We start from the raw sequence: 23,842 nt of genomic DNA, 5'->3' as shown, positions 1-23,842 counted from the left end.
ATTCTATATGGACTTTGCGGCCCACCAAGTGACGTGAGCCGTTACCAAAGGTAGAAGGCTCGACTCACGACCACCGTAGATCTTGACACGTCACACCTTTTACTGCGTGTTTTCCTGTAAATCACACACGGTCAGAAAAACGTCCAGGTTCAATGAACCTTAAAGGCCGCCCCTCACCTTTGATAACCCGTTTTCTTCTCTTGTTAATATATAAATTTCCTCCCTCTTAACCAAATTCATCATAAAATTCACAGATTTCAATCGGTTATAATTACTTGATACAAGTTTCATACTTCAACAATGGCGTTAGCTGTTACTTCTTCTACTTCAATCGTTTTTTCATCTTCTAATCGTACAGAACAAGGTAAATTCATCGATCATAAGTTTAGACATCGATTTTAGTTTTTATGCGTGTTAATTTGTATGGGTTTGTTTTGAATTAGGTTTTTTGGTCATGGGTTTGAATAATTGTATCTTTGTTGCAGGTGTTCAGTTCAATTCAAGCAATTTTCATCCGTCCGATCGGTCGAATCGATTGCCAGCGGCTTTCAGTTTATCCCAGAAACGATCTGCGGCGGTGAAGCCTTTGAATGCTGAACCGAAGAGGAACGATTCAATCGTTCCTTCGGCCGCTACCATATTTGCTCCTGGTATGTATAATTACACATGATATTTCTAGGGTTTTTTTTTTGTAAATCAATTAATTGATCATTAATTCGGATTAATTGGTGATAATTCAGTCGACAAAATCTGTGTTTGAATAATCCCCTGTTCTTTCTTATCATTAAGCATAATAATACCCTTTTTCCTAAGAGGATTCAATGACTTTCTAAATGTCAAAGCTTTTGCTTTTTAATTGCAAAATTATTAAGGATTTTCTTATGAATTCGCTGCATAATTGTTGTTTTTATTTCTAGTACTTTTTAAAAAGTTTACCATAATCATTAAATTTCTTGGAATTTTGTAATTTTGCTTCAATTTTGAAGTTTGACGCTAGATCCTTTGACCTCTTGTGTAAGCCTTCTTAAATGGAACTCGGGTTTTTTTGGGGGATATTCATTGTAGTGGTTTAATGGAAATAGTTTTAGTATGCATAACAGCATAAGTCGTATACCACGAAATACAAGTCATTAAAAGCATTAACATATCTAACATGTAAAATGACGAGAATGCCCTTGGTGTTTGTATCAGATGTGGTGGAGAAATCAGTAGAGGTGGTAGACATCGAGAAATTGGCTAAAGATCTTGAAAATTCTTCTCCACTTGCAATCATGGATAAAGCCCTCGAAAAATACGGGAACGATATCGCAATCGCTTTCAGGTAATTCAACAGTACAACTCATTTATCCATAATTTTCGATCACCCAATGAAAATGACCAAATCTTAACATCCTAAAATCATTTCTCAATTCCAGTGGCGCCGAAGATGTCGCTTTAATCGAATACGCCCACTTAACCGGACGTCCGTTCAGGGTCTTCTCCCTAGACACCGGAAGACTAAACCCTGAAACCTACAAATTCTTTGATGAAGTCGAGAAACATTACAACATCAGAATCGAATACATGTTCCCAGACGCTGTAGAAGTTCAAGCCCTAGTAAGAACCAAAGGTCTCTTCTCTTTCTACGAAGATGGACATCAAGAATGCTGTCGGGTCAGAAAGGTCCGACCTTTGAGACGGGCGTTGAAGGGTTTGCGGGCATGGATAACGGGTCAAAGAAAAGACCAGTCACCCGGGACCCGATCCGAGGTCCCAGTGGTTCAAGTTGACCCGGTTTTTGAAGGAATGGATGGTGGGCCAGGTAGCTTGGTGAAGTTTAACCCTGTGGCTAATGTAGCTGGAAATGATATATGGAGCTTTTTACGAACCATGGATGTCCCGGTTAACTCATTGCATGCTCAAGGGTATGTGTCGATAGGGTGCGAGCCATGCACGAGGTCGGTGTTGCCAGGTCAGCATGAGAGAGAAGGAAGGTGGTGGTGGGAGGATGCTAAAGCTAAAGAATGTGGGTTGCATAAAGGGAATTTGAAGGAGGAATCGGTCAATGGGAATGGGAATGGGAATGGGAATGGAAACGGGAATTCCGCTGCGGATATCTTTGAAAGCCAAAATGTTGTGAATTTGAGTCGGACCGGAATTGAGAATCTTGTGAAGATGGAAGACCGGAAAGACGCGTGGATGGTTGTTCTTTATGCACCTTGGTGCCCGTTTTGTCAGGTAATAATTTTGAATAGCAATGTTTATTTATAACTATTAAAACATTTATATGTTTATTAATAATGAAGTGTGTTGTTATTTCTTGAAGGCAATGGAAGCATCGTATGTTGAATTGGCTGATAAATTAGCCGGAAGCGGTGTGAAAGTTGGGAAATTTAGAGCGGATGGTGACCAAAAGTCGTTTGCAAAGCAAGAATTGCAACTCGGGAGCTTCCCCACAATTCTTTTCTTCCCGAAGCACTCGTCTAGACCGATTAAGTATGCGTCTGAAAAGAGAGATGTTGACTCGTTGATGGCTTTTATTAATGCTCTTAGATGATGATGATGAAAAGAAGGCTTGATGTGTATGTTGTGCATCGAGAACTTGTACTTAGATGTATGCGGGATGTTGAGCGGGTTTGGAATGTGTAAAGATGGTTTTGGTAGTTGTATAATAGAGTAATAGTCGTACAGTCGTTTGTTTTGTTAGAGTTTGAATCTTAATTGCATTTTGTACTTGGAAGTGTCTTGATGGAGAATGATCGTTTCCATTATTGAGTCGTTATTATAGATGTCAACAAGTTATTTATGAAAGATGGGAGACTGAGTTTTGTTATGGGAATTCATATTTCCATCCAAAACAAAATATATACATTGATGATTATGCCCTTTTTTAAATTTATTGGTATTGAAGAAAGAGAGAGTTATGGATTTATTTCAAACGACGTACACAATCGTCTTCCTCCTTCTGAGCTGCTTCTTTTGATAGCCAATCCACACACTCTTCTTCTTCTTCCTAATAGTAGTAGTGTGTCGATACGCCCCTCCTATTGCAATGCTTTATCCGTAGTTAGACTTTACATATTCTCTTTGAATCTTTATTCCAAGAACCTACAAACCCATTTCTCCTCTCAACAATTTACCGAACCAGAAATCAAGCAACTTTGTGTTGTTTCTAGAGATTTTCTTGTGACAGCCGAATTTTGTTTGAGCTGGAAATACGGATCAAGATTTGTGGTATCATTTGCTTTTTTAGTTTATGTATCTGTTTGGATTTCGATTTTATATGATTAATTTTGTTATTTTCTTATAATCCGTGTGTGCTTTGTTTACTCTGTAAACATCTTTTATCAAGCTTAGAAACAAACATAACCATTTTTTTCATTACATGAAAATTTTGATTATTTTGCCTAATTTTGATAGGACAGTGTCAAATGCCATGCAGAACAATGGGAAAGAAGTTCTCATGTTCTTGTACTGAATCATGAATCTGGGCAACGTCAACTTCTCCAACCTCTTCAGACTCATCCTAATCGGTGATGATCTCACGCTTAATTAACATCCGTCTTTCGGCTATGAAAAAGAAGACAAATTGCAATCTCTAGTAATGGCTCGCATCTGAAAGTGTGTTTGTTCCCAAAACAATTCGCCAAAAACTGTGTTCTTAACATATGTTGGTGATGTGTTTAAGTTGTATAATTAGCTTCGTTATTATTTAGAGTAAATTAAATGAAGGTTGAATTAAGTGAGGGTATATTGTTCATTTATTATTTTTTCAATAGATGGACAGAAAAACAAATTCGAAAAATCAGTTTCCTTTTGTTGTTATTGGGTGTTTAGAAACGATAGTTGTTATTAATTGATAATTAAAATATAATGAGTAAATTACATGAATGGTCCATGTGGTTTGAGGTCGTCTTCGGTATAGTATTTGTATAGTCCATGTGCTTTGAGGATGTCTTTGATATAGTTTTTTTATGTTGTGATTTTTGTTTTTAACAAGGTAAAATGACTATCTTTCATTTCTAATTTTTTAAAACTTTTTATTATTAATAATTCTACCTTTTATAATAAAAAGAAATTGAGATAAGACCACCATTTCCTTTTCCTTTCACTAATTCTTCATCTCCGTGCTCATCTCTCTCTCTCTCTCTCTCTCTCTCTCACACACACACACACACACAATAATGCTTCATCTTTGCCTCTCACCTCTATCTAACCCATCAACACCAAACATCGCTGCTAATCCTGATGATGATCTCCAATCCAAGTCACCAAATCCCTCGTGAAAACGGGCCCAAGCAAACGGTGATTGCAGAGAAAAGGATCTTGGACGAAGGTTGTTACCATCAGTTATGCAAGTTTGACAGTTCCCACAGTTTGGATGGTTTTCCAATTGCAGATATAATTTTTTGATCTATTTAATGTCTCTGAAGAAGAATAACAGTTCCAAAATTTGGACCAACCATAATCACTGTCACTCTCATCCCTTCATACCTAAACAAACAACCTGAACGGTATTGGAGTTTAAGCCAATTCATCTGGGTTTCTAGGTTGTTGGTGATTTTAGTGTTGTAATCATTTTTTTTTGGTGTAGTTAGAATTAATATCGAGATGAGTTGAGTACAATTTATGTTCCGAGATGGAAGGTGTGGGGGAGCACACTCAGAATGGATAAAGGAGTACTTAGGAATACAAGGGTTTGGGGACAACACTCCTAGCAGGGTTGAAAGGGGCAAATCCCCTCTGGAGGAAAAGGGTTCATGAAAATATTTTCCCACTAAAACCTGATATTGCATCATATCATTATGTGGCGCAAGCTTTCCCTTAAAATCGTTTTCTTCCACTTATAACAGGAAGAAAATCATTGCAGGAAGATGTTACGAATAATAACTGAAATCTGATTCTTCTCGGCAGTTCTTTGTTTCTTTGAAAACACAAAACAGAAAGGTATATTATATGTTTTGGATTTGGAAGAAACATGAAATTCCACAAAGCCACACATAAATTCTCATATGTGCAAACAAATAAAACAACAAAAAGCTTACACGAAGCAGCCAGCTAGCCCTACACTCGATTTACATCGTTACGAACATTCAAAACAACTTGAATAAGGTTCGGAATTTCAAATCCTTGGAAGCAGTTGTATGAGCCGTATTTTTCACAACATTTTAACATAAATTTTCTGGAAATTATCAGAGTATATAATATTTTTTACAAACCAGAGTTTCGAAAAATATTCAAAACATTTCCAGAAAACATGTACGGATGTACCAACCATATCCTAACCACAATTAAAGCAACAAGAAATAAAGCATGAAACGAAAACCCAATCCATGTTCTTCATGCTCTTAAGTACATTTTCTCTAAGGCTTGTTACCTAAACCTAAAATACATGGAAACAACATAGATCGGTCTGGTGAGTTATAAATTAACATAACATACCAAAAATAGTCTCTTATCCCACATATTTCACATAAGCGACTATATTGATCCCACAAATAGATCACTCATCTATACTCTTATCGGCAAACAATTAACCGGTCTCTGTCATTTCTACAGTTTCCATGCAAAACTCTAGACAATCTTCTTTTTTTGGATCCCTATTTTTTACTCAATACATACATGTGCATATAATATCATAACTAACATATATTTCATATAATATCATTGAACAAAACATCAACATAACAACATTTTATCTAACAAGGATATCTAGCAAGGATATGATCTACTATCACATTTTGGTCGATCCGGCCAAAATCGAGGCGGTGATGCAGTGGGAGGTCCCGAAGTCTCCCTCGGATATCAGGATTTTTCTGGGTTTGGTCGGGTACTATCAGAGATTTATTCAGGATTTATCCAAGATTGCAGTACCCCTCACTCGTCTTACGAGGAAGAGGGTGGATTTCTGATGGGCCCCTGAGCAATAGTCAGCATTCGAGACCGTTCTGTAGAGACTTTGCGAGGTCCCAGTCTTGACCCTCCCGAAGGGAATTGAGGATTTTGTGGTTTTATGTGATGCATCCATCACCAGTTTGGGAGAAGACCTCATGCAGAGGGGACAAGTGATAGCTTATGCTTCGCGGCAGCTGAAGCTGCATGAGACGAGATATCCTACGCACAATCTTGAGTTGGGAGTGGTGGTTTTTACTCTCAAGATTTAGAGGCATTACCTATATGGGTTCCGTTGTACTATCTACATGGATCACAAGAGTTTGAGGCATATTATGGATCAGCCGAACCTGAACATGAGGCAGTGCAGGTGGCTGGACTGTTGGATTAGTGTCTAAGTCAGTAACCATATTTGGTATATACTTGACCCGAGTGTGCATGGTCCTTTTGGGTTGCCTTCACCAAAGCAACTTGACAAGGTAATTTGATATGAGAGAGGAGATATTATGATTTATTAATATATTATAAGAATAATATATTAAAAGAGAAATCATATTTATTTAATTAGTATTAGTCATAAATTAATTAGGAATTAATTTGGTGACTAAAAGAGATTAATTAAATAAAAGGGTATAAACTGTCAAATGTGTGATAGTTGAGTTTTGGGCTAGGAAACCTAATGGACTAAGGGGGAACGAAATTATGATGAAGGATCATCATATTTTCGTCCAAAGGCCTCATTCCATAAGGCTCCTTGGGCTGCTTGGTGGCTAAGCTGTCCATTAGGGTTTTGACTGAAACCCTAGCACCCTATAGTATAAATACATGCCCTATGCTTCAATTTGAGGCCACTTGATTCCAAGGAAACCCTAGGGCCGAAATTAGCATCATTCCTTCTCTCTCTTAGTTGCTTTCTTGCTTCAAGGTGTTTGTGAGCCATTAGAGGCACTACAATTGTGGTGCTTGCTTTCAAGAGTTCAAGAGAGTTCAAGAGATCAAGGAAACTAGTTGTTATTGCTATATAACAACAAAGGTATGTTTACTACACTTCTATGTAATTTTCGAAAATTATAGAAGCATGCCAGGGTTTATTTTGTGTTCATAAAGTTGTATGTCTTATAGTGAAAACATAGATCCAACTAGGGTTGCATGCACACATAGGATTGTTTGTATAAAACCTATCAGTGGTATCAGAGCCAGGTTTTTTTGTTTTCTATTGGATTTGATGCATATTATGAATTTGACAAATTAGGGTTTATGGCAAGTAAACCCTAAGGCTTGGTGATTTTCGCAAATTAGGGTTGCAAAACCCTAGTTGGCGATTTTTTTGATAGGGTTCTTAAACTATTTTTGCCTAGCCTCCAAATTTCGAAATTAGGGTTAAGAAACCCTAGGGATTTCGAAATTCCCTTGCCCCCCAAGATAAGATCCCAAGATTTTAGGGATTTGGATATTGCTATCTTTATGATTATCCATTTAATTGTTTAAACTAGATAATTGAAGATCTTGTATTATCCTTTCCATATATTTAAAAATCTAGGGGATAAAAGGATTAATTAAATTAATAATTTAATTTTATGATAAACCTTAAAGATTTAATAGTTCAAATTAATTGTTTAATTTTGATAATTATTAAATCAAAGTTTTCTTGGTGTTTAAAATTTTTTAAATTAAATAGCCTTAATATTCGAAAATTTTAAATACACTAGTATTTTGAAATGCTTTAAAATACACCCTTATACAATTATGATATTATAAGATTAATTATTATATATGTATAAGAATAAGCTAGTCTTATCGCTAGTAGGCCTCATTCACGAAGCCGGTCTATAAGGTGGGTATAAGGTTGCTGCCTATAAAATGGCGCTTAATGGATGTACACTCACATCTACCGCTTGCTTGACTGGTGGAGGGTCGTTAGCCGAACGGATAGGATAGGGCACTTAATTCCTCATTAAAAGTATAATGGAAATATTAAAGTAACTACATTGTTTTTCAAATTCCCACTCTTAGTTACTTTAGGGTAAAATGTGAAAATGATGCTAACCCATGGAATTACACTTCGTACCCTTGTCAAACGTTGATGGAGCGCGTGTGGTTAACCGGCACATCAATTTGGGAATGACATAGGTAGCGAAGGGTGACTCGATGTTTGTCATAGATCAATGGAGCGTGTGTGGTTTACCGGCACATTGATTAGGTGATAGTGACTTTGAGTGCACCACGTTAATTCGCATGGTTATTCACAAATTTGTTTGCGATCCTCGGCATCCCAGTCGCAAATGTGAAATGCATATCGAGATTTAAACATGCCATTGAAAAGTTCAATGAATCTCAAAGATCTAGGAGTTTTCAATACATTTAAAACCTAAATTGCTTTTTCGTTTTTCATGGTGAGAATTAGTGAATCGTCATTCACTTACCTTCAAGTTATTTACTTTTAGAGTACGGCATCCCTTTCTAAGTTGTAAATAATGTTGTTGGATCCTAGCCCTAATTTATCATTTGGGTGTTTAATTAGGGATTCATTTCTAATCTAGCTTTGTCCCTTTTCTTTTTCAGATGTCTGCTAACAACAATAACAACAACGCTTCTGGGTCATTCTCGTTGATGAACTTGTGTCAGAAAGTGACATTTGATGGTTCAAACTTCAACGAGTGGATGAGATACATTCGCATGATCACACGCTACGAGGACAAAGAATATGTCCTCGATGAAAAGCTTGAGAAGATCATCCCAGATGTTGCTACTCCTGAGGAACTGGCCGCCTTTGAGGCCCACGAGCGTGATGCCACGAAAGTTCACTGCATCATGCTGGCCACCATGAACCTCGAACTCCAAAAGTCCTATGAGGACATGTATCCATATGAAATGCATCAGGATTTGCTGGACAGGTATCACCAGAGCGCGAGGCAAGAGCGCTATGAGATCATTACTAGCATGATCACCGCTAAGATGGGGAGTGGAGAATCCCTAACCTCTCATTTGCAGAAAATGCAGAGGTATGTTGATCGTCTTCTCAAACTTAATGTTAAGTTTGATGAGGATTTGGCTATTGACATAATCCTCCACTCCTTGCCCTCCTGCTACAATCAGTTTAGGATGACCTACCATATGAACAAAGAGGAGGTCTCCTTGAGCAAGCTCCAAGGACTCTTGAGGACTGCTGAGAGCAACCTCAAAGACAAATCCGTTGCACCGTCACCTGCTGTGGCCGCTCCCGTGATGGCGATAGGTCAAGGAAAGGGTAAAAAGAGGAAGGCTCCATGTAAGAGCCACCATAAGGGGAAACCCCGTGATGGTTCGTCGTCAAGTGGGACCAAAGCAGGCCCCATTAAACCCTCTTCCGATCCTAAAGAAGCAGAGTGCTTCTATTGCCACCAAAAGGGCCACTGGAAGCGAAGCTGCCCACAATATCTGCAAGACATAAGAGATGGGAAGATCAAGCCCACATTTGCAGGTATGTATTCTATTAAATCTAATAACTCATCATTTGCTACTTCATGGGTTCTTGATACAGGATGTGGTTACCACATTTGTTCTGATTTGCAGGGCCTAAAAAGAAGTAGGGAGATGGAGCATGGGAAGATGAACCTGATTATGGGAAACAGAAGATCGTCGCCTGTGACCAAAGTCGGTGTTTATTCTTTAGTATTAAGTAATGGGTTAGGAATAGATTTAGAGAATTGCTGTTATTCGCCAGATATGGCAAGAAACATTATTTCTTTTCATGGGTTGTTTAGACAAGGTTTCAGATATTCTTTTGATAATAGTAATGGTTCTATTAATGTTTATTTGAATGGTGTCTTTTATTTCAATGCATTACCTTGTAATGGGATTTATGAATCAGTGATGATTGTTGATAATTTTGGAAATAATGTTTTGAATATTGATTCGTCTACTAGTCTAGACAAAGCATGCTTGTGGCATTGTCGTCTTGGCCATGTCAACAAGAAACGCATAGCCCAACTCCAAAAGGATGGAGTGTTGGAGTCATTCGACCTTAGGGACGATGACACGTGTGAGTCTTGTTTACTTGGGAAGATGACCAAGTCACCCTTTACTGGCACTTGTGAAAGGGGTGAGGGTTTATTGGATCTCATACACACCGATGTGTGTGGGCCCTTTAGATCCACCACAAGGGATGCTTGCCGCTTCTACGTGACTTTTACAGATGATTATAGCAGATATGGATATATCTACTTGATCAAGCAAAAGTCAGAAACCTTTGAAAAGTTCAAAGAGTTTAAGAATGAAGTGGAGAATCAGCTGGGCAGGAAAATCAAGATGCTTCGGTCAGACCGAGGAGGAGAGTACCTAAGTCTTGAGTTTCACGACTATCTAAAAGAATGTGGAATCGTTTCGCAATTGACGCCTCCGAGAACGCCACAATTGAATGGTGTGGCTGAGAGACGTAATCGGACCTTGTTGGACATGGTTCGTTCTATGATGAGTCGGACTTCGTTACCAATAGCTTTCTGGGGGTATGCCTTAGAGACTGCCGCCCGTATACTTAACTTAGTTCCCACTAAGAAGGTTTCCAAGACTCCTCACGAGATGTGGACAGGGAAGGCTCCCTCGTTGGCACATATCAAGGTTTGGGGTTGTGAGGCTTTCGTAAGACGAGAGACTCACGACAAACTAGAACCTCGTAGTGAGAAGTGTTATTTCGTCGGCTATCCACAGAAGTCTTTTGGCTACCTTTTCTATAGACCGAGTGACAATGTTGTCTTCGTTGCTAGAAGAGGAGTTTTCCGAGAAAAGGAATTGATAGGCCAAGAAGACAGTGGGAGGCAAATTGAACTTGAAGAAATTCAAGATCAAAGCGATGAAGGAACCTCTGACACTGGCACTCAACTTGAGGAGGAAACTCCTGTTGAACCTGTTGACGTGTCCTTACCTCTTCGACGTTCCTCTAGGGCTAGTGTTCCACCCCAGTTTTATGGTTTTCATATTACTACTGAAGGGGATACATTTATTAGTGATAGTACACTAGTAAATTTGGATGAACCTAGCAGCTATAAGGAAGCCATGGCAGGCCCAGAGTCTGCAAAATGGAAAGAGGCTATGGACAGCGAGATTCAGTCCATGTACGACAACCAAGTTTGGAATTTGGTTGATAATGTACCGGGTCGTAAGACAGTCGGGTGCAAGTGGATCTTCAAGAAGAAGACGGACATGGATGGGAAAGTGCATACTTATAAAGCGCGATTGGTTGCGAAGGGCTTTACTCAAACTCCTGGAGTTGACTATGATGAGACCTTCTCACCAGTTGCGAAGATAAAGTCTATTAGGGTGATGCTTGCCATAGCTGCGTTTCATGATTATGAAATATGGCAGATGGACGTAAAAACCGCTTTCCTCAATGGAAAGTTGGCTGAGGATGTCTACATGAATCAGCCAGAGGGTTTTGTCAATGTAAAGCATCCAAATAGAGTATGCAAGCTTGAAAAATCTATTTATGGATTGAAACAAGCATCTCGCAGATGGAATCTTTGTTTTGACGAGAAGGTTAAAGAGTTTGGCTTTCTGCGAAGCGAAGATGAATCTTGTGTGTATGTCAAAGCCAGTGGGAGTATAGTAAGCTTCCTCGTATTGTATGTCGACGACATACTACTCATAGGAAACGATGTCCCAACCTTGCAGGAAGTCAAGTCCTGGCTTGGGAAATGCTTCGCTATGAAGGACCTCGGAGAAGCCGCTTATATTCTGGGAATAAGAATAGTAAGAAACAGGGAAAAGAGACTGATAGGACTCAGTCAGGATACATACTTGGAAAAGGTGCTAAAGCGTTTTAGTATGGAAAATTCCAAGAAAGGGGAGTTGCCAATCCAAAGCAATACCAAGCTGAGTAAGACTCAGAGCCCGAGTACAGAGACAGAGATAGCTGATATGAGCCGAGTACCTTACGCTTCCGCAGTGGGCTCTATCATGTACGCTATGACTTGTACTCGCCCTGATGTGGCCTTCGCTTTGAGCATGGTCAGCAGATATCAAGGGAATCCTGGTAGAGCACATTGGATTGCAGTTAAGAATATTCTTAAGTACCTTCGGAGGACCAAGGAATGGTTTCTAGTCCTCGGTGGGAGTGATGACTTAAGGGTACGAGGGTACAGTGATGCTAGTTTTCAGACGGATCGGGATAACTTCCGATCGCAGTCGGGCTGGGTCTTTACCCTAAATGGAGGAGCAGTGACTTGGAAAAGTTCCAAGCAAGAGACCGTAGCTGATTCAACGTGCGAATCAGAGTATATTGCGGCGAGCGAAGCGTCAAAGGAGGCTATATGGTTGAAGAACTTCATTGGAGACCTTGGAGTTGTGCCATCCATAAAGGAGCCCGTGGAAATTTTCTGTGATAATGAAGGAGCGGTTGCCTTAACCAAGGAACCAAGGGATCATGGCAGATCGCGACATATCGACAGGAAATACCACTTTATTAGACATCGGGTAGAAGAGGGACTCCTCGTTGTGAAGAGGGTATCGTCAGAAGATAACCCAGCAGATCCCCTTACGAAGGGACTGAGTAGGGTCAAGCATTTGCTGCACGCTAGGAGCGTAGGGCTGAAGGACGATATTAGTTTAGATTAGATAGGTAGGAGACTTGTAATAGATAATGTCATATTCAACAAATGATGATTAAATAAAGGTGTGTTATTTATAAGAAAGTTTCTATCTTGTGTTGATTATTTATCTATTGTGTCGATTTTGCATGTTTTGACTTCCTGAATAATAAGATTATTCGAACAGTTCACAATCGCTCATATGTTGGAAGTAGATATGAAGAAAGATTGTCATAAAATTGTTTGTAGATTGTCTGAAAAGTTTTAGACATAGCAAAGGTTTGCTGCAAAGTTTATGAGTGCTTATGAAATTTGTATTGAGCATTGAAATAGACCCACACTTGCTGGTATTACTTCATGAATGTTATCACAAGTGATCGCAAGATGATAATATCATATAATCTTTAAACCTAGAGATATGGTTATTGTTTGCTAGTTGATTATACATTGATAATGCGAAAACACATCAGTAACTTGATGTTATAAAACGTATTATTGTGTGTGGTTTAACTAGTAAATGATAAAGGCATATTAGTCAACGTTTTCTGTTCCTTTTATTCTATGAGGATAAAAGCGATATCTCGGCCACTTGATGATTTGGTTTGACTTATGTGCCGGGCCCGGTCAGGATAAAGTTGATGTGTTCAACTGAGTTCTATGTCGAACAAATCAGAAATCAAGAAATAGAATGCTAGACAATAAGTATTGTTAGCATGATATCTAGAACAGAGGATTATACGATCCCTTATCTAAAGGACAGATTATTGGTCAGAGTTGACAGCGGCTATTGAAAGCTACGATTGCTATCGGGTACGGAAGTTATACGTGAGACATAGTTACTAGACTTATCCAAGTGGGAGACTGTTGGATTAGTGTCTAAGTCAGTAACCATATTTGGTATATACTTGACCCGAGTGTGCATGGTCCTTTTGGGTTGCCTTCACCAAAGCAACTTGACAAGGTAATTTGATATGAGAGAGGAGATATTATGATTTATTAATATATTATAAGAATAATATATTAAAAGAGAAATCATATTTATTTAATTAGTATTAGTCATAAATTAATTAGGAATTAATTTGGTGACTAAAAGAGATTAATTAAATAAAAGGGTATAAACTGTCAAATGTGTGATAGTTGAGTTTTGGGCTAGGAAACCTAATGGACTAAGGGGGAACGAAATTATGATGAAGGATCATCATATTTTCGTCCAAAGGCCTCATTCCATAAGGCTCCTTGGGCTGCTTGGTGGCTAAGCTGTCCATTAGGGTTTTGACTGAAACCCTAGCACCCTATAGTATAAATACATGCCCTATGCTTCAATTTGAGGCCACTTGATTCCAAGGAAACCCTAGGGCCGAAATTAGCATCATTCCTTCTCTCTCTTAGTTGCTTTCTTGCTTCAAGGTGTTTGTGAGCCATTAGAGGCACTACAATTGTGGTGCTTGCTTTCAAGAGTTCAAGAGAGTTCAAGAGATCAAGGAAACTAGTTGTTATTGCTATATAACAACAAAGGTATGTTTACTACACTTCTATGTAATTTTCGAAAATTATAGAAGCATGCCAGGGTTTATTTTGTGTTCATAAAGTTGTATGTCTTATAGTGAAAACATAGATCCAACTAGGGTTGCATGCACACATAGGATTGTTTGTATAAAACCTATCATGGACGTAGTCAAAGATTATGACTGCGAGATCCTTACCATCCGGGTAAAGCGAACGTGGTGGTGGATGCCCTGAGTCGTAATTCGGCCGGACCTTCTATTGAGGTGGCATGTATGAGGATATCCATGGATTCTCCACTTGTGGGTTTGATTAGGGAGGCTCAGACTGAGGGTGTCCGAGAGGAGAATTGGAAGATTGATAGGATCATGGGCGAGATCACCAGATTTGTGCTGGACAGTCGTGGATTGTTGAATCGTTTTGTTCGGGTGTGGGTTCCTATGCCTGGTGGGGTCAAACAGATTGTGTTGGAGGAGGCTCATAAGTCTCTCTTTTCTATCCATCTAGGAGCCACCAAAATGTATCGGGATATGAGATTGAGTTATTGGTGGTCTAGCATGAATAGAGAGATCGCTTGGTATGTTGAGAGGTTCTTGACCTGCAGGATGGTCAACACCGAACATCAGAGGACGCATGGCAAGCTGAAGCCTCTGGAAGTTCCTATTTGGAAATAGGAGCAAATTTCAATGGATTTTATCACCAAGTTGCCGAAGACGGCAATGGGTTTTGATGCTATTTGGGTCATCGTGGATCGATTGACCAAGAGTGCCCATTTTCTAGCAATTCGGGAGAGTTCTTTGGCCGAGAAGTTGGCCAATGTGTATATCTGCGAGATCGTTGCTCGTCATGGGGTTCTCGTCTCTATTGTTTCAGACTGTGATGTTCGGTTCACCTCCCGTTTCTGGCAGATGTTCCATGAGGAACTGGGCATGAGGCTGCATTTCAACACAACTTATCATCCGCAGACCGACAACCAGAGTGAGCGGACCATTCAGACTCTCAAGGATATGATGCAGTGGGAGGTCCCGAAGTCTCCCTCGGATATCAGGATTTTTCTGGGTTTGGTCGGGTACTATCAGAGATTTATTCAGGATTTATCCAAGATTGCAGTACCCCTCACTCGTCTTACGAGGAAGAGGGTGGATTTCTGATGGGCCCCTGAGCAATAGTCAGCATTCGAGACCGTTCGGTAGAGACTTTGCGAGGTCCCAGTCTTGACCCTCCCGAAGGGAATTGAGGATTTTGTGGTTTTATGTGATGCATCCATCACCAGTTTGGGAGAAGACCTCATGCAGAGGGGACAAGTGATAGCTTATGCTTCGCGGCAGCTGAAGCTGCATGAGACGAGATATCCTACGCACAATCTTGAGTTGGGAGTGGTGGTTTTTACTCTCAAGATTTAGAGGCATTACCTATATGGGTTCTGTTGTACTATCTACATGGATCACAAGAGTTTGAGGCATATTATGGATCAGCCGAACCTGAACATGAGGCAGTGCAGGTGGCTGGACGTAGTCAAAGATTATGACTGCGAGATCCTTACCATCCGGGTAAAGCGAACGTGGTGGTGGATGCCCTGAGTCGTAATTCGGCCGGACCTTCTATTGAGGTGGCATGTATGAGGATATCCATGGATTCTCCACTTGTGGGTTTGATTAGGGAGGCTCAGACTGAGGGTGTCCGAGAGGAGAATTGGAAGATTGATAGGATCATGGGCGAGATCACCAGATTTGTGCTGGACAGTCGTGGATTGTTGAATCGTTTTGTTCGGGTGTGGGTTCCTATGCCTGGTGGGGTCAAACAGATTGTGTTGGAGGAGGCTCATAAGTCTATCTTTTCTATCCATCTAGGAGCCACCAAAATGTATCGGGATATGAGATTGAGTTATTGGTGGTCTAGCATGAATAGAGAGATCGCTTGGTATGTTGAGAGGTTCTTGACCTGCAGGATGGTCAACACCGAACATCAGAGGACGCATGGCAAGCTGAAGCCTCTGGAAGTTCCTATTTGGAAATGGGAGCAAATTTCAATGGATTTTATCACCAAGTTGCCGAAGACGGCAATGGGTTTTGATGCTATTTGGGTCATCGTGGATCGATTGACCAAGAGTGCCCATTTTCTAGCAATTCAGGAGAGTTCTTTGGCCGAGAAGTTGGCCAATGTGTATATCTGCGAGATCGTTGCTCGTCATGGGGTTCTCGTCTCTATTGTTTCAGACTGTGATGTTCGGTTCACCTCCCGTTTCTGGTAGATGTTCCATGAGGAACTGGGCACGAGGCTGCATTTCAACACAACTTATCATCCGCAGACCGACAGCCAGAGTGAGCGGACCATTCAGACTCTCGAGGATATGTTGCGTGTATGTGTTATTGATTTTGGTGGAAGTTGGGATTCCTACCTACCTCTTGCAGAGTTCTCCTACAACAACAGTTTCCACTCCAGTATTGGTGCCCCGCCTTTTGAGCTTCTGTATGAGTAGAGATGTCGTACCCCAGTCTGTTGGGGTGAGGTTGACTACAGGGTCATGGGTCGAAACGAGGTGGTTCTGCAGACTACAAAGATAATTCAGCAGTTCAGGCAGCATTTGCAGACTGCACAGAGTCAGCAGAAGAGTTATGCCAACTGACGCCGATCTAAGTTGCAGTTTCAGGTCGGTGACATGGTGTTGCTAAAGGTCTCACCCTGGAAGGGTGTGATCCGCTTCAGGAAGAGGGGGAAGTTGGGCCTTCGATATATCAGACCATTCCGGATTATTTCCAGGGTTGGCAAGGTTGCGTATAGATTGGATCTGTCGGAGGAGCTCAGTCAGATTCATAGCACTTTCCACGTATCGTAGTTGCGGAAGTGCGTTTTGAACAAGGGTGCAGTGGTATCATTGGATGATATTCAGGTTGTTGAGCGCGTGAACTATGCTGAGAGACCGGTAGCTATTCTAGAAAGGAAGGTGAAGGTTCTACGTAGCAAGGAGGTACCTTTGGTAAAGGTACAATGGCAGCATCGGAGGGGATCCGAGTAGAACTGGGAGCCGGAGGCTAAGATGCGGGAGCATTATCTGGATTTGTTTGTTGCGGCAGACTTTGAGGACGAAGTCTATTTCGAGTGGGGGAGAGTTGTAACATCCCGGATTTGCAGGTATTTTCGAATCCTTTCCTTGATATTTCATTTGTGACATTTTTGTCCTTAGAGTTGTTTGGAGTTTGCCCTAAGGAGCCCTAGTGGCATTTTGGTAATTTAGAGGGTAGGAGATGTACGTTGCGCGTACATGTGGGTACGCTAAACGTACTAGGGCGCGCCCTAGTACGCTGGGCGTACACATATGTACGCTGAGCGTACTAGTGTCCGAGTGAAACCCTAAATTTTAGGAAGTGCATCAAGAAGCTTGGGAACGGAAAGGAAGGATTGGATCTGGAGTTTTGGCTACCTTCTTCATCATCCAAAGGTATAAAGCTCAAACCTTTATGGTTGTTTTTGCTAGATCTCATGTTGGGTTCTTATTTGTTTCTTTCTTGGTCCCAAATGCTCCATCTTGAACATGGCATGTTCTGGATGATTTGAGTTGTCCTTTCAGACCCTTAGAGGGGTCCTTAATCATAAAAATGAGGTCCCAATGGTAGAAAGGTCTTAATGGGATAATACCTTGTATTAAGAACTTTTGGATGTCTAAAGTCATAAAGTTGGAAACTTTATGACTCTAAGGTGCATTTGGACCATGGATCTGAAGTTTGGGCTTAAGTGCTTAAGGCATTAAGCACTTAATGAAGTTTTAACTCTGCGAGGTTACATCCCACGTAGAAGGGAGTACGCCCCGCGTACACGGTCAACGCCCCCGTTTCCAGTCAATGCAAGGCTCGCGTACGCCCTACGTAACTTCGGGGTACGCCCAACGTACACCTTCTGTTGGGATTTTGCGAGTTGGGACCTTAATGGACTTTCGGAGTAGGAATATTTTGGGCCAGTTAAGGGAATTGGACCTTAGGATGAGGCCTATTAGGGAGTTTGGCCCAATTTGGAAAATTAGGCCAATTATGTGCCTTGTATATTTGGACCTTTTTGGATCAAGGTTGGACTTGGACTTTGGCCCAATTAAGGAAGAGTTAATGGACAATTCTTAGTTAAGAGATTTGAGGTGATAATCCAATTATTAATTGGAGGTTTAATTATTATGATAGTTCGAGGTTTTCGTTAGCTAGTGGTCGGAGGTTCTGTTTGATACGTCACTGTGAGCTGAGTTTTCCTCACTATACTTATGGGTCGAAGGCACCAATGCCGACCCTTCTTGGATGTTTATCATAGTAGATAGAATGTTGCTATGCTATTATGATCTGTTGGATCTGTATCCTGGTAGATAGGATGATGTTATGCTTATTGATCTGTATGATCTGGGTTTGCTTGTAAATTGACTATGTAGTTATGAGTTATGTATATGTGGACATGTGTGTGTGGTTGGGTTGAGGCGGTCGTGCTTTATGTTGTAGGCCAACAGACCCAGGGTGGTTCGGATAGACTAAAGGCCTGCATGGCGATCCAGTTAGGCCGAAGGCCCGACGAGCGGTCTGAGTATGTTGTAGGCCCTGCAAGGCGGTCCAGTCATGCCGAAGGCTCGGAAGCGGTCCAGATGAGCTGAAGGCCCTGCGAGGTATTCCAGTCAGGCTGAAGGCTCATTATGCATCTTGTTATTGGTTATGTTTATGTGGAGGTATTTTTGGGAAGACTCACTAAGCTTTGTGCTTACAGTTTTTGGTTATATTTCAGGTACTCGTATTTCAGATGATCGTGGGAAGGAGAAAGTTTGATCGTGCACCTCCTCATGTTTTGTGTTATGATTTCTGGGAAAACTCTGATATGAAACTCAATGTGAAAAGAAATTGTAAAGAATGATGATTTTGTCTTTATTTTTCAAAATTTTTATGAGTGTTACAGTTATTGGAAAAGCATCATTAGGGAGACTATTTGTTTTAATGTCTATGCTCCGCAAGCGCCAATTGAGAAGAAAATTCTTTAAGGAAAACTTCTTAATCTAATGAACTCAAGGACCAGGAATTGGGTTATTTTCGGAGACTTTAATGCTTTCAGGAGACTGGATGAAAGGCTTAATTCTTTTTCTGCCCTAAAATTACAGATACCTTCAATAATTTTATTCGTGATATTGGGATTCTTGATCTTAACATGGGAGGTAGACGTTTTACTTATTTCTGTGATGATGGTTGCAAATTAAGCAAGCTTTTTCGTATTCTTATATGTTCGAATTTCATGTATGCTTTCCCCAACACTTCTATGACTGCCCTTCCTAGGGAATTTTCAGATCACTCCCCTATCATACTTCGTACTCATTACATGAACTTTTGTGCTCCCCCATTTAGATTCTACAATTCTTGGTTATGTTGTGATGAATGTGACTCAATTGTTATGCAAGCTTGAAACAATTTCAATGGTGGTCGAGCTCCTAACATATATCTTTCTGATAAGTTCCATTTTATCAAAAATGCTATTAAACTTTGGAGAAAGGCTTAATTTGAAAAGGAAAATTAGGCTTTTCTTGAGCTTAAAAAAGTGGTGAACGACTTAGATATGAATCCTGAGAGGAGGCTATTAACCTCGCTGGAGATAGCTAATTTAAAAAAAAAAAGTAGAGTAAGGATCATCGATATAGAGAAACTAAAAAAGGATGATTTAATTCAAAAATCAAAAACTAAATTGATAAGTGATTGAGATGAGAACTCTAGCTTTTTCCATAATTCTCTTAAGATAAAAAAATAAGAGAACTTGCATGAACCGGCTAATGATCAATGGCAATTGGGTTACCGATGTCGAATGCAATAAGAAGGAAGTTTGAAATTGTATTGGAGATAAATTTCATGAGATTCGATCTACCAGACCTTCTTTCATCAATCAGAAATTTGTGAGGCTTTTTGATGAGGATATTATTTGTCTAGAACCCCCATTTGAACTTGAAGAGATAAAAACTACTATTTGGAACTGCGGAAATGAGAAGGCAACCGGACTCGATGGCTTTTCTTTTAAATTCTTAAATCATTATTGGTCTATTATGAAATATGATATCATGCGGTTTGTCAACCATTTTGAATCGGTTAGGAGTATTTCTAGAGGAAGCAAATCTTCTTTCATTACCTTGATTCCTATGGTAAATGGCCCTCTTTGTCTAAGTGATTATAGGCTCATTAGCCTTATCGGGCGTGTCTATAAAATCATCGCAAAGACCCTGCCCTTAGATTGAAGAAGGTGGTTGGTTTTGTAGTTGATGAAGTTCTAAGGGAGTATATTGAGGGGCGTAACATCCTTGATGAACCTATGATTATTAATGAGATGTATAATCGGGATAAAAAATCAAAGACCAAAATGTTCTTTTTAAAGGTTGATTTTGATAAAGCTTTCGATTCCATTAACTGGAATTATTTGGATTCGGTGACGACGCAAATGGGTTTCGGTGATAAATGGGGATTTTAGATCAAGGAATGCCTCTCATCTTCACGTGCTTCGGTCCTATTAAATAGATCGGTTACAAAGAAATTTCCCATTACAAGGGGTGTTCGGTAAGGCGATCCTCTTTCTCCATTCTTGTTTATCATTGCCAAGGAGGGTTTAAATGTTGCATTGGGATCGGCTCGTCAAATTCTTTATTTCATGGTATTTAAACTCCTAATGGCGGTCATGTGATATCTCACCTCTTTTATGCCGATGATGCCCTATTTGTTGGTGAGTGGAAAAGTTCCAACTTTGCCAACTTAGCCCGTATTTTATGTTGTTTTCATACAACTTACGGTATAAAAGTTAAATTTCACAAGTCAAATGTCTATGGAATTGGTGTCTTTGGTGAATGAGGTCTTGAATTGTGCTTATCGTTGGATGCGATGTGGGTGCGATCCCCTTCAAGTACTTGGGGGTGCCGGTTGGTGCTAATATGACCCTTAAAAGGAATTGGATGCTTATTGTTGGTAGGGTCCATAATCGTCTTTGGTCTTGAAAAGTCAAGACTCTATCCTTTGGTGGGCGTTTAACACTTGTGAAGTTGGTTCTTGGAAGCCTTCCTTTGTACCTTTTCTCTCAATTTAAAGCTCCAAAGTCTATTATCAATATCCTTGAGAAGATACGGAGACAGTTCTTATGGGGCGGTAATGATAAAAGAAATAAAGTTAATTGGGTTGCATGGAAAGTAATTCTTGGATCTAAAGAAAAGGGAGGTCTTGGAGTCGGATCATTACAATCGCTAAACTGGGCTCTTCTTACCAAATGGTTTTGGCGTTTCAAGATGAATCCTCTATCTCTTTGGAGGTGTGTTATCAGCGGGATTCATAATCTTGACAGAAAACCTGTCAAGTCCATGGCTAAAAAATCTTTCACTGGTGTGTGGTACAATATTTATACGGTGATCATGATTTAGCTGACATTGAAATTGATTTTTATTCCATTTTTTATATTCGCATAAAGTCGGGCACGAGTACTCTCTTCTAGCGTGATAAATGGATTGGTATGAACAATCTCGCCACCCTCTTTCCATCTCGTTTTGAAAATCATGTCTGGTTTCAGAGAGAATTGTTTCAAATTCAATTAATTCGGCTTGGAAACGAGCTCCCAGCAGCCTCGTGGAGATCATTGAATTTTCTGATATCATTGATTGCTTGTATTTGGTGGTTATGATTGATGGCAGGGATTTGTGGAGATGCTCCTTATCCTCCGATTGGAATTTTTGTGTTCGTGACCTCCGAAAGCTGATTGATTCTAAATTGATTGCTTGTGTTTGGTGTAGATTAGTTCCTCTTAAAGTCATTATTTTCACCTGGTGGACTTGTATGGATCGTGTTCCTTATACGATTGCCCTCTCTCGTCGTGGGATTAACGTTCCTACCACCACCTGTTATAGTTACACGTCGGGGCTAGATGATACATATCACATTCTTTTGGGCTGCTCGTTTGCTCAAGATACTTTGCTCAAAATCTTGAACTGGTGCAAGATCTTGTTTCAACAATTATCTTCTGTCGCTGAGATGGTTAATTTTGCAGCTAATAGGGGAAACTGCCCTAAAAAAAAGCTCCATTTAGCCATCTTTTATGACTACCTTTGGTGTGTCTAGCATGCTCAAAATGAGAAAGTTTTCAACAACACGTGTGTCTCTTCCTCAAAACCGGTGGACAATATTATTACTATGGTGTTTAATTAGGTTAAACATATGGTGAAATATGGAAACTGTAACAGGACTAATTGGTGTGATTCTCCTTTTTGTATTATGTTGTCGTTTTTGGCAGTGTCTCCCAAAACTAGAAAGGTTTTGTATTTATTGAGCATTAATGTCTTGCAAATCTAAACCTCCATTTAAAGCCCTTATTGTCTGTATCGATGATATTTATGAATGAAATGTAGTCTTTTGTCGATTATATTGATGACATGGTTATCTTTTGTATTGTTTCTATAAGATAATAAGATGATGTATAAGCCAATAAAAAAATAAAAAAAATATTCACATATATTAATTCAATAATTCTATAATGTTACGTGTTTTTTTTTAAAAAATTTCCCAAGTGTTAAACTTGGTTTTACACAAATGGGTTGCAGAGTTAGCACCCAATGCTACAACCATTGAGGGTCTAAGAATCATTTACTATCAACTCCAATACATTTCCCTTTGGTTACCAACAGACACTAGTTAAAGTAAAACCACTACAATTTTTTCTTAAAGATTTCTTGCCCAAAAGATGTTCATTTGATAAAGAGAAATTTTGAGAAATAACAAAAAATGAGGGGTGGTTTAAAGAAAATAACCAAGAAAAAACAGATTTTAGAAATTGAGTTGCAGAGTTAGCACCCTCTGCGGATCGATTAAAGCTTCTGCAGCACTGCGGATTTTACGTGGCATCGAGTTTTATGCGGAATTGCAGGGGTAAATTTGTAAATTCACAAAAATACCCCTTTACGTTACACAACTCCACAGAAGGAGGCTAGGGCAGTCGGTTCGCGAAGGAAATAGTGCGGACGTCGAACGAAAATTGTCGTGGCGATCTCGATTCCTGGAGCAGCTGCACTCTGATGGATATGGAACTCAAGTAATATTTCAATTTTTTTTTCCTAATCTTTGTATAAACTCGGAAGTAGAAATTGATTATATAAATTGGAAATTGATAGGTTAAATGTTATATATAAACATGTATGTTTGTTAGGGTGTAAGGACTGGAATCGAAGAAATAAGAAATTGATTTTTCCACTGGTTTTCGTCAAGAATAGATTCGCAGAGGCCCTCTGCTCAAGAACAGATCCGCAGAGGAGCCCTCTGCGGAATGATAAACGCCTCTGCGGAACCTTTTATTTTATTTTTTTCGATTTTCTATAATTATTATCTCTTAAAATGGATTATCATCTCTTAAAATGGACCATTGAATATTGAGATCATTTTATGTTGATTATATGTAAATTAATATTAAAATGATTCCAATTAATTCAATAATTTAAAAAAAAACATTGAAAATTTCTATAATTATTATTAAAATGGACCATTTATGTAAATTTTATAATATATATGGGACCATTTCTATAAAATTTTGTAAATTTGTTATAAAAAAGGGACAATTTATTTTGAGAGATAATTATTCATGTAGACCATTGTATAAAAAGTTATAGAATAAAAACATTATTTTTGTTGCATAAACTTGTTAAAAAACAATATATAAGTACAACGCTATAAAAATAAAATTATAATGCTATTTAAAGTTAGTTTTCAGTATTATGTTTTAAATTTTGGCATATATGTTTAATCTTTTGCAGCATAGTTTGTGTGGATGAGCTGCAGAATGTACTTTTAAAGGGGCGTTGGGGACTGTGTTGAAAAAGTACATTACAAAACTAAATAGTAGGCGAGTTGAATTATTTCAAGGACAACTTTTGGGATCTTCATTGGTAT

General features: G+C 39.4%; 2 protein-coding genes across 2 annotated transcripts; both read left to right on the top strand.

The window, feature by feature from the left end:
• Positions 1-206: 206 nt before the first annotated feature.
• On the top strand, positions 207-2,874 carry LOC111891058 (5'-adenylylsulfate reductase 3, chloroplastic). Its single transcript, XM_023887146.3, has 5 exons — positions 207-364; positions 486-650; positions 1,192-1,321; positions 1,416-2,217; positions 2,306-2,874. Exons 1-5 carry the CDS (start codon positions 301-303, stop codon positions 2,534-2,536), a joined length of 1,392 nt encoding a protein of 463 aa, XP_023742914.1. The 5' UTR covers positions 207-300; the 3' UTR covers positions 2,537-2,874.
• An 18,065-nt stretch (positions 2,875-20,939) lies between these two features.
• LOC111891014 (uncharacterized) lies at positions 20,940-22,346 on the top strand. Its single transcript, XM_042896596.2, has 2 exons — positions 20,940-21,420; positions 21,601-22,346. The coding sequence occupies exons 1-2, from the start codon at positions 21,413-21,415 to the stop codon at positions 22,022-22,024; spliced, it is 432 nt and encodes a 143-aa protein (XP_042752530.1). The 5' UTR covers positions 20,940-21,412; the 3' UTR covers positions 22,025-22,346.
• Positions 22,347-23,842: the final 1,496 nt, after the last annotated feature.

Source organism: Lactuca sativa, chromosome 7 (genome assembly GCF_002870075.4).
Source record: "Lactuca sativa cultivar Salinas chromosome 7, Lsat_Salinas_v11, whole genome shotgun sequence".
In the NCBI taxonomy this organism is placed as follows: Eukaryota; Viridiplantae; Streptophyta; class Magnoliopsida; order Asterales; family Asteraceae; genus Lactuca; species Lactuca sativa.
The sequence above is the reverse complement of the archived record's forward strand: the minus strand, read 5'-3'. Positions and strand labels throughout refer to the sequence as shown.

What these genes read in the sequence shown, in the direction of transcription:
- LOC111891058 (XM_023887146.3), top strand. Translation starts at nt 301, where the DNA reads ATGGCGTTAGCTGTTACTTCTTCTACTTCAATCGTTTTTTCATCTTCT. An exon ending in GATATCGCAATCGCTTTCAG is followed by an intron (nt 1,322 to 1,415) that starts GTAATTCAACAG and finishes TCTCAATTCCAG; the next exon opens with TGGCGCCGAAGATGTCGCTT. An exon ending in CTTGGTGCCCGTTTTGTCAG is followed by an intron (nt 2,218 to 2,305) that starts GTAATAATTTTG and finishes TATTTCTTGAAG; the next exon opens with GCAATGGAAGCATCGTATGT.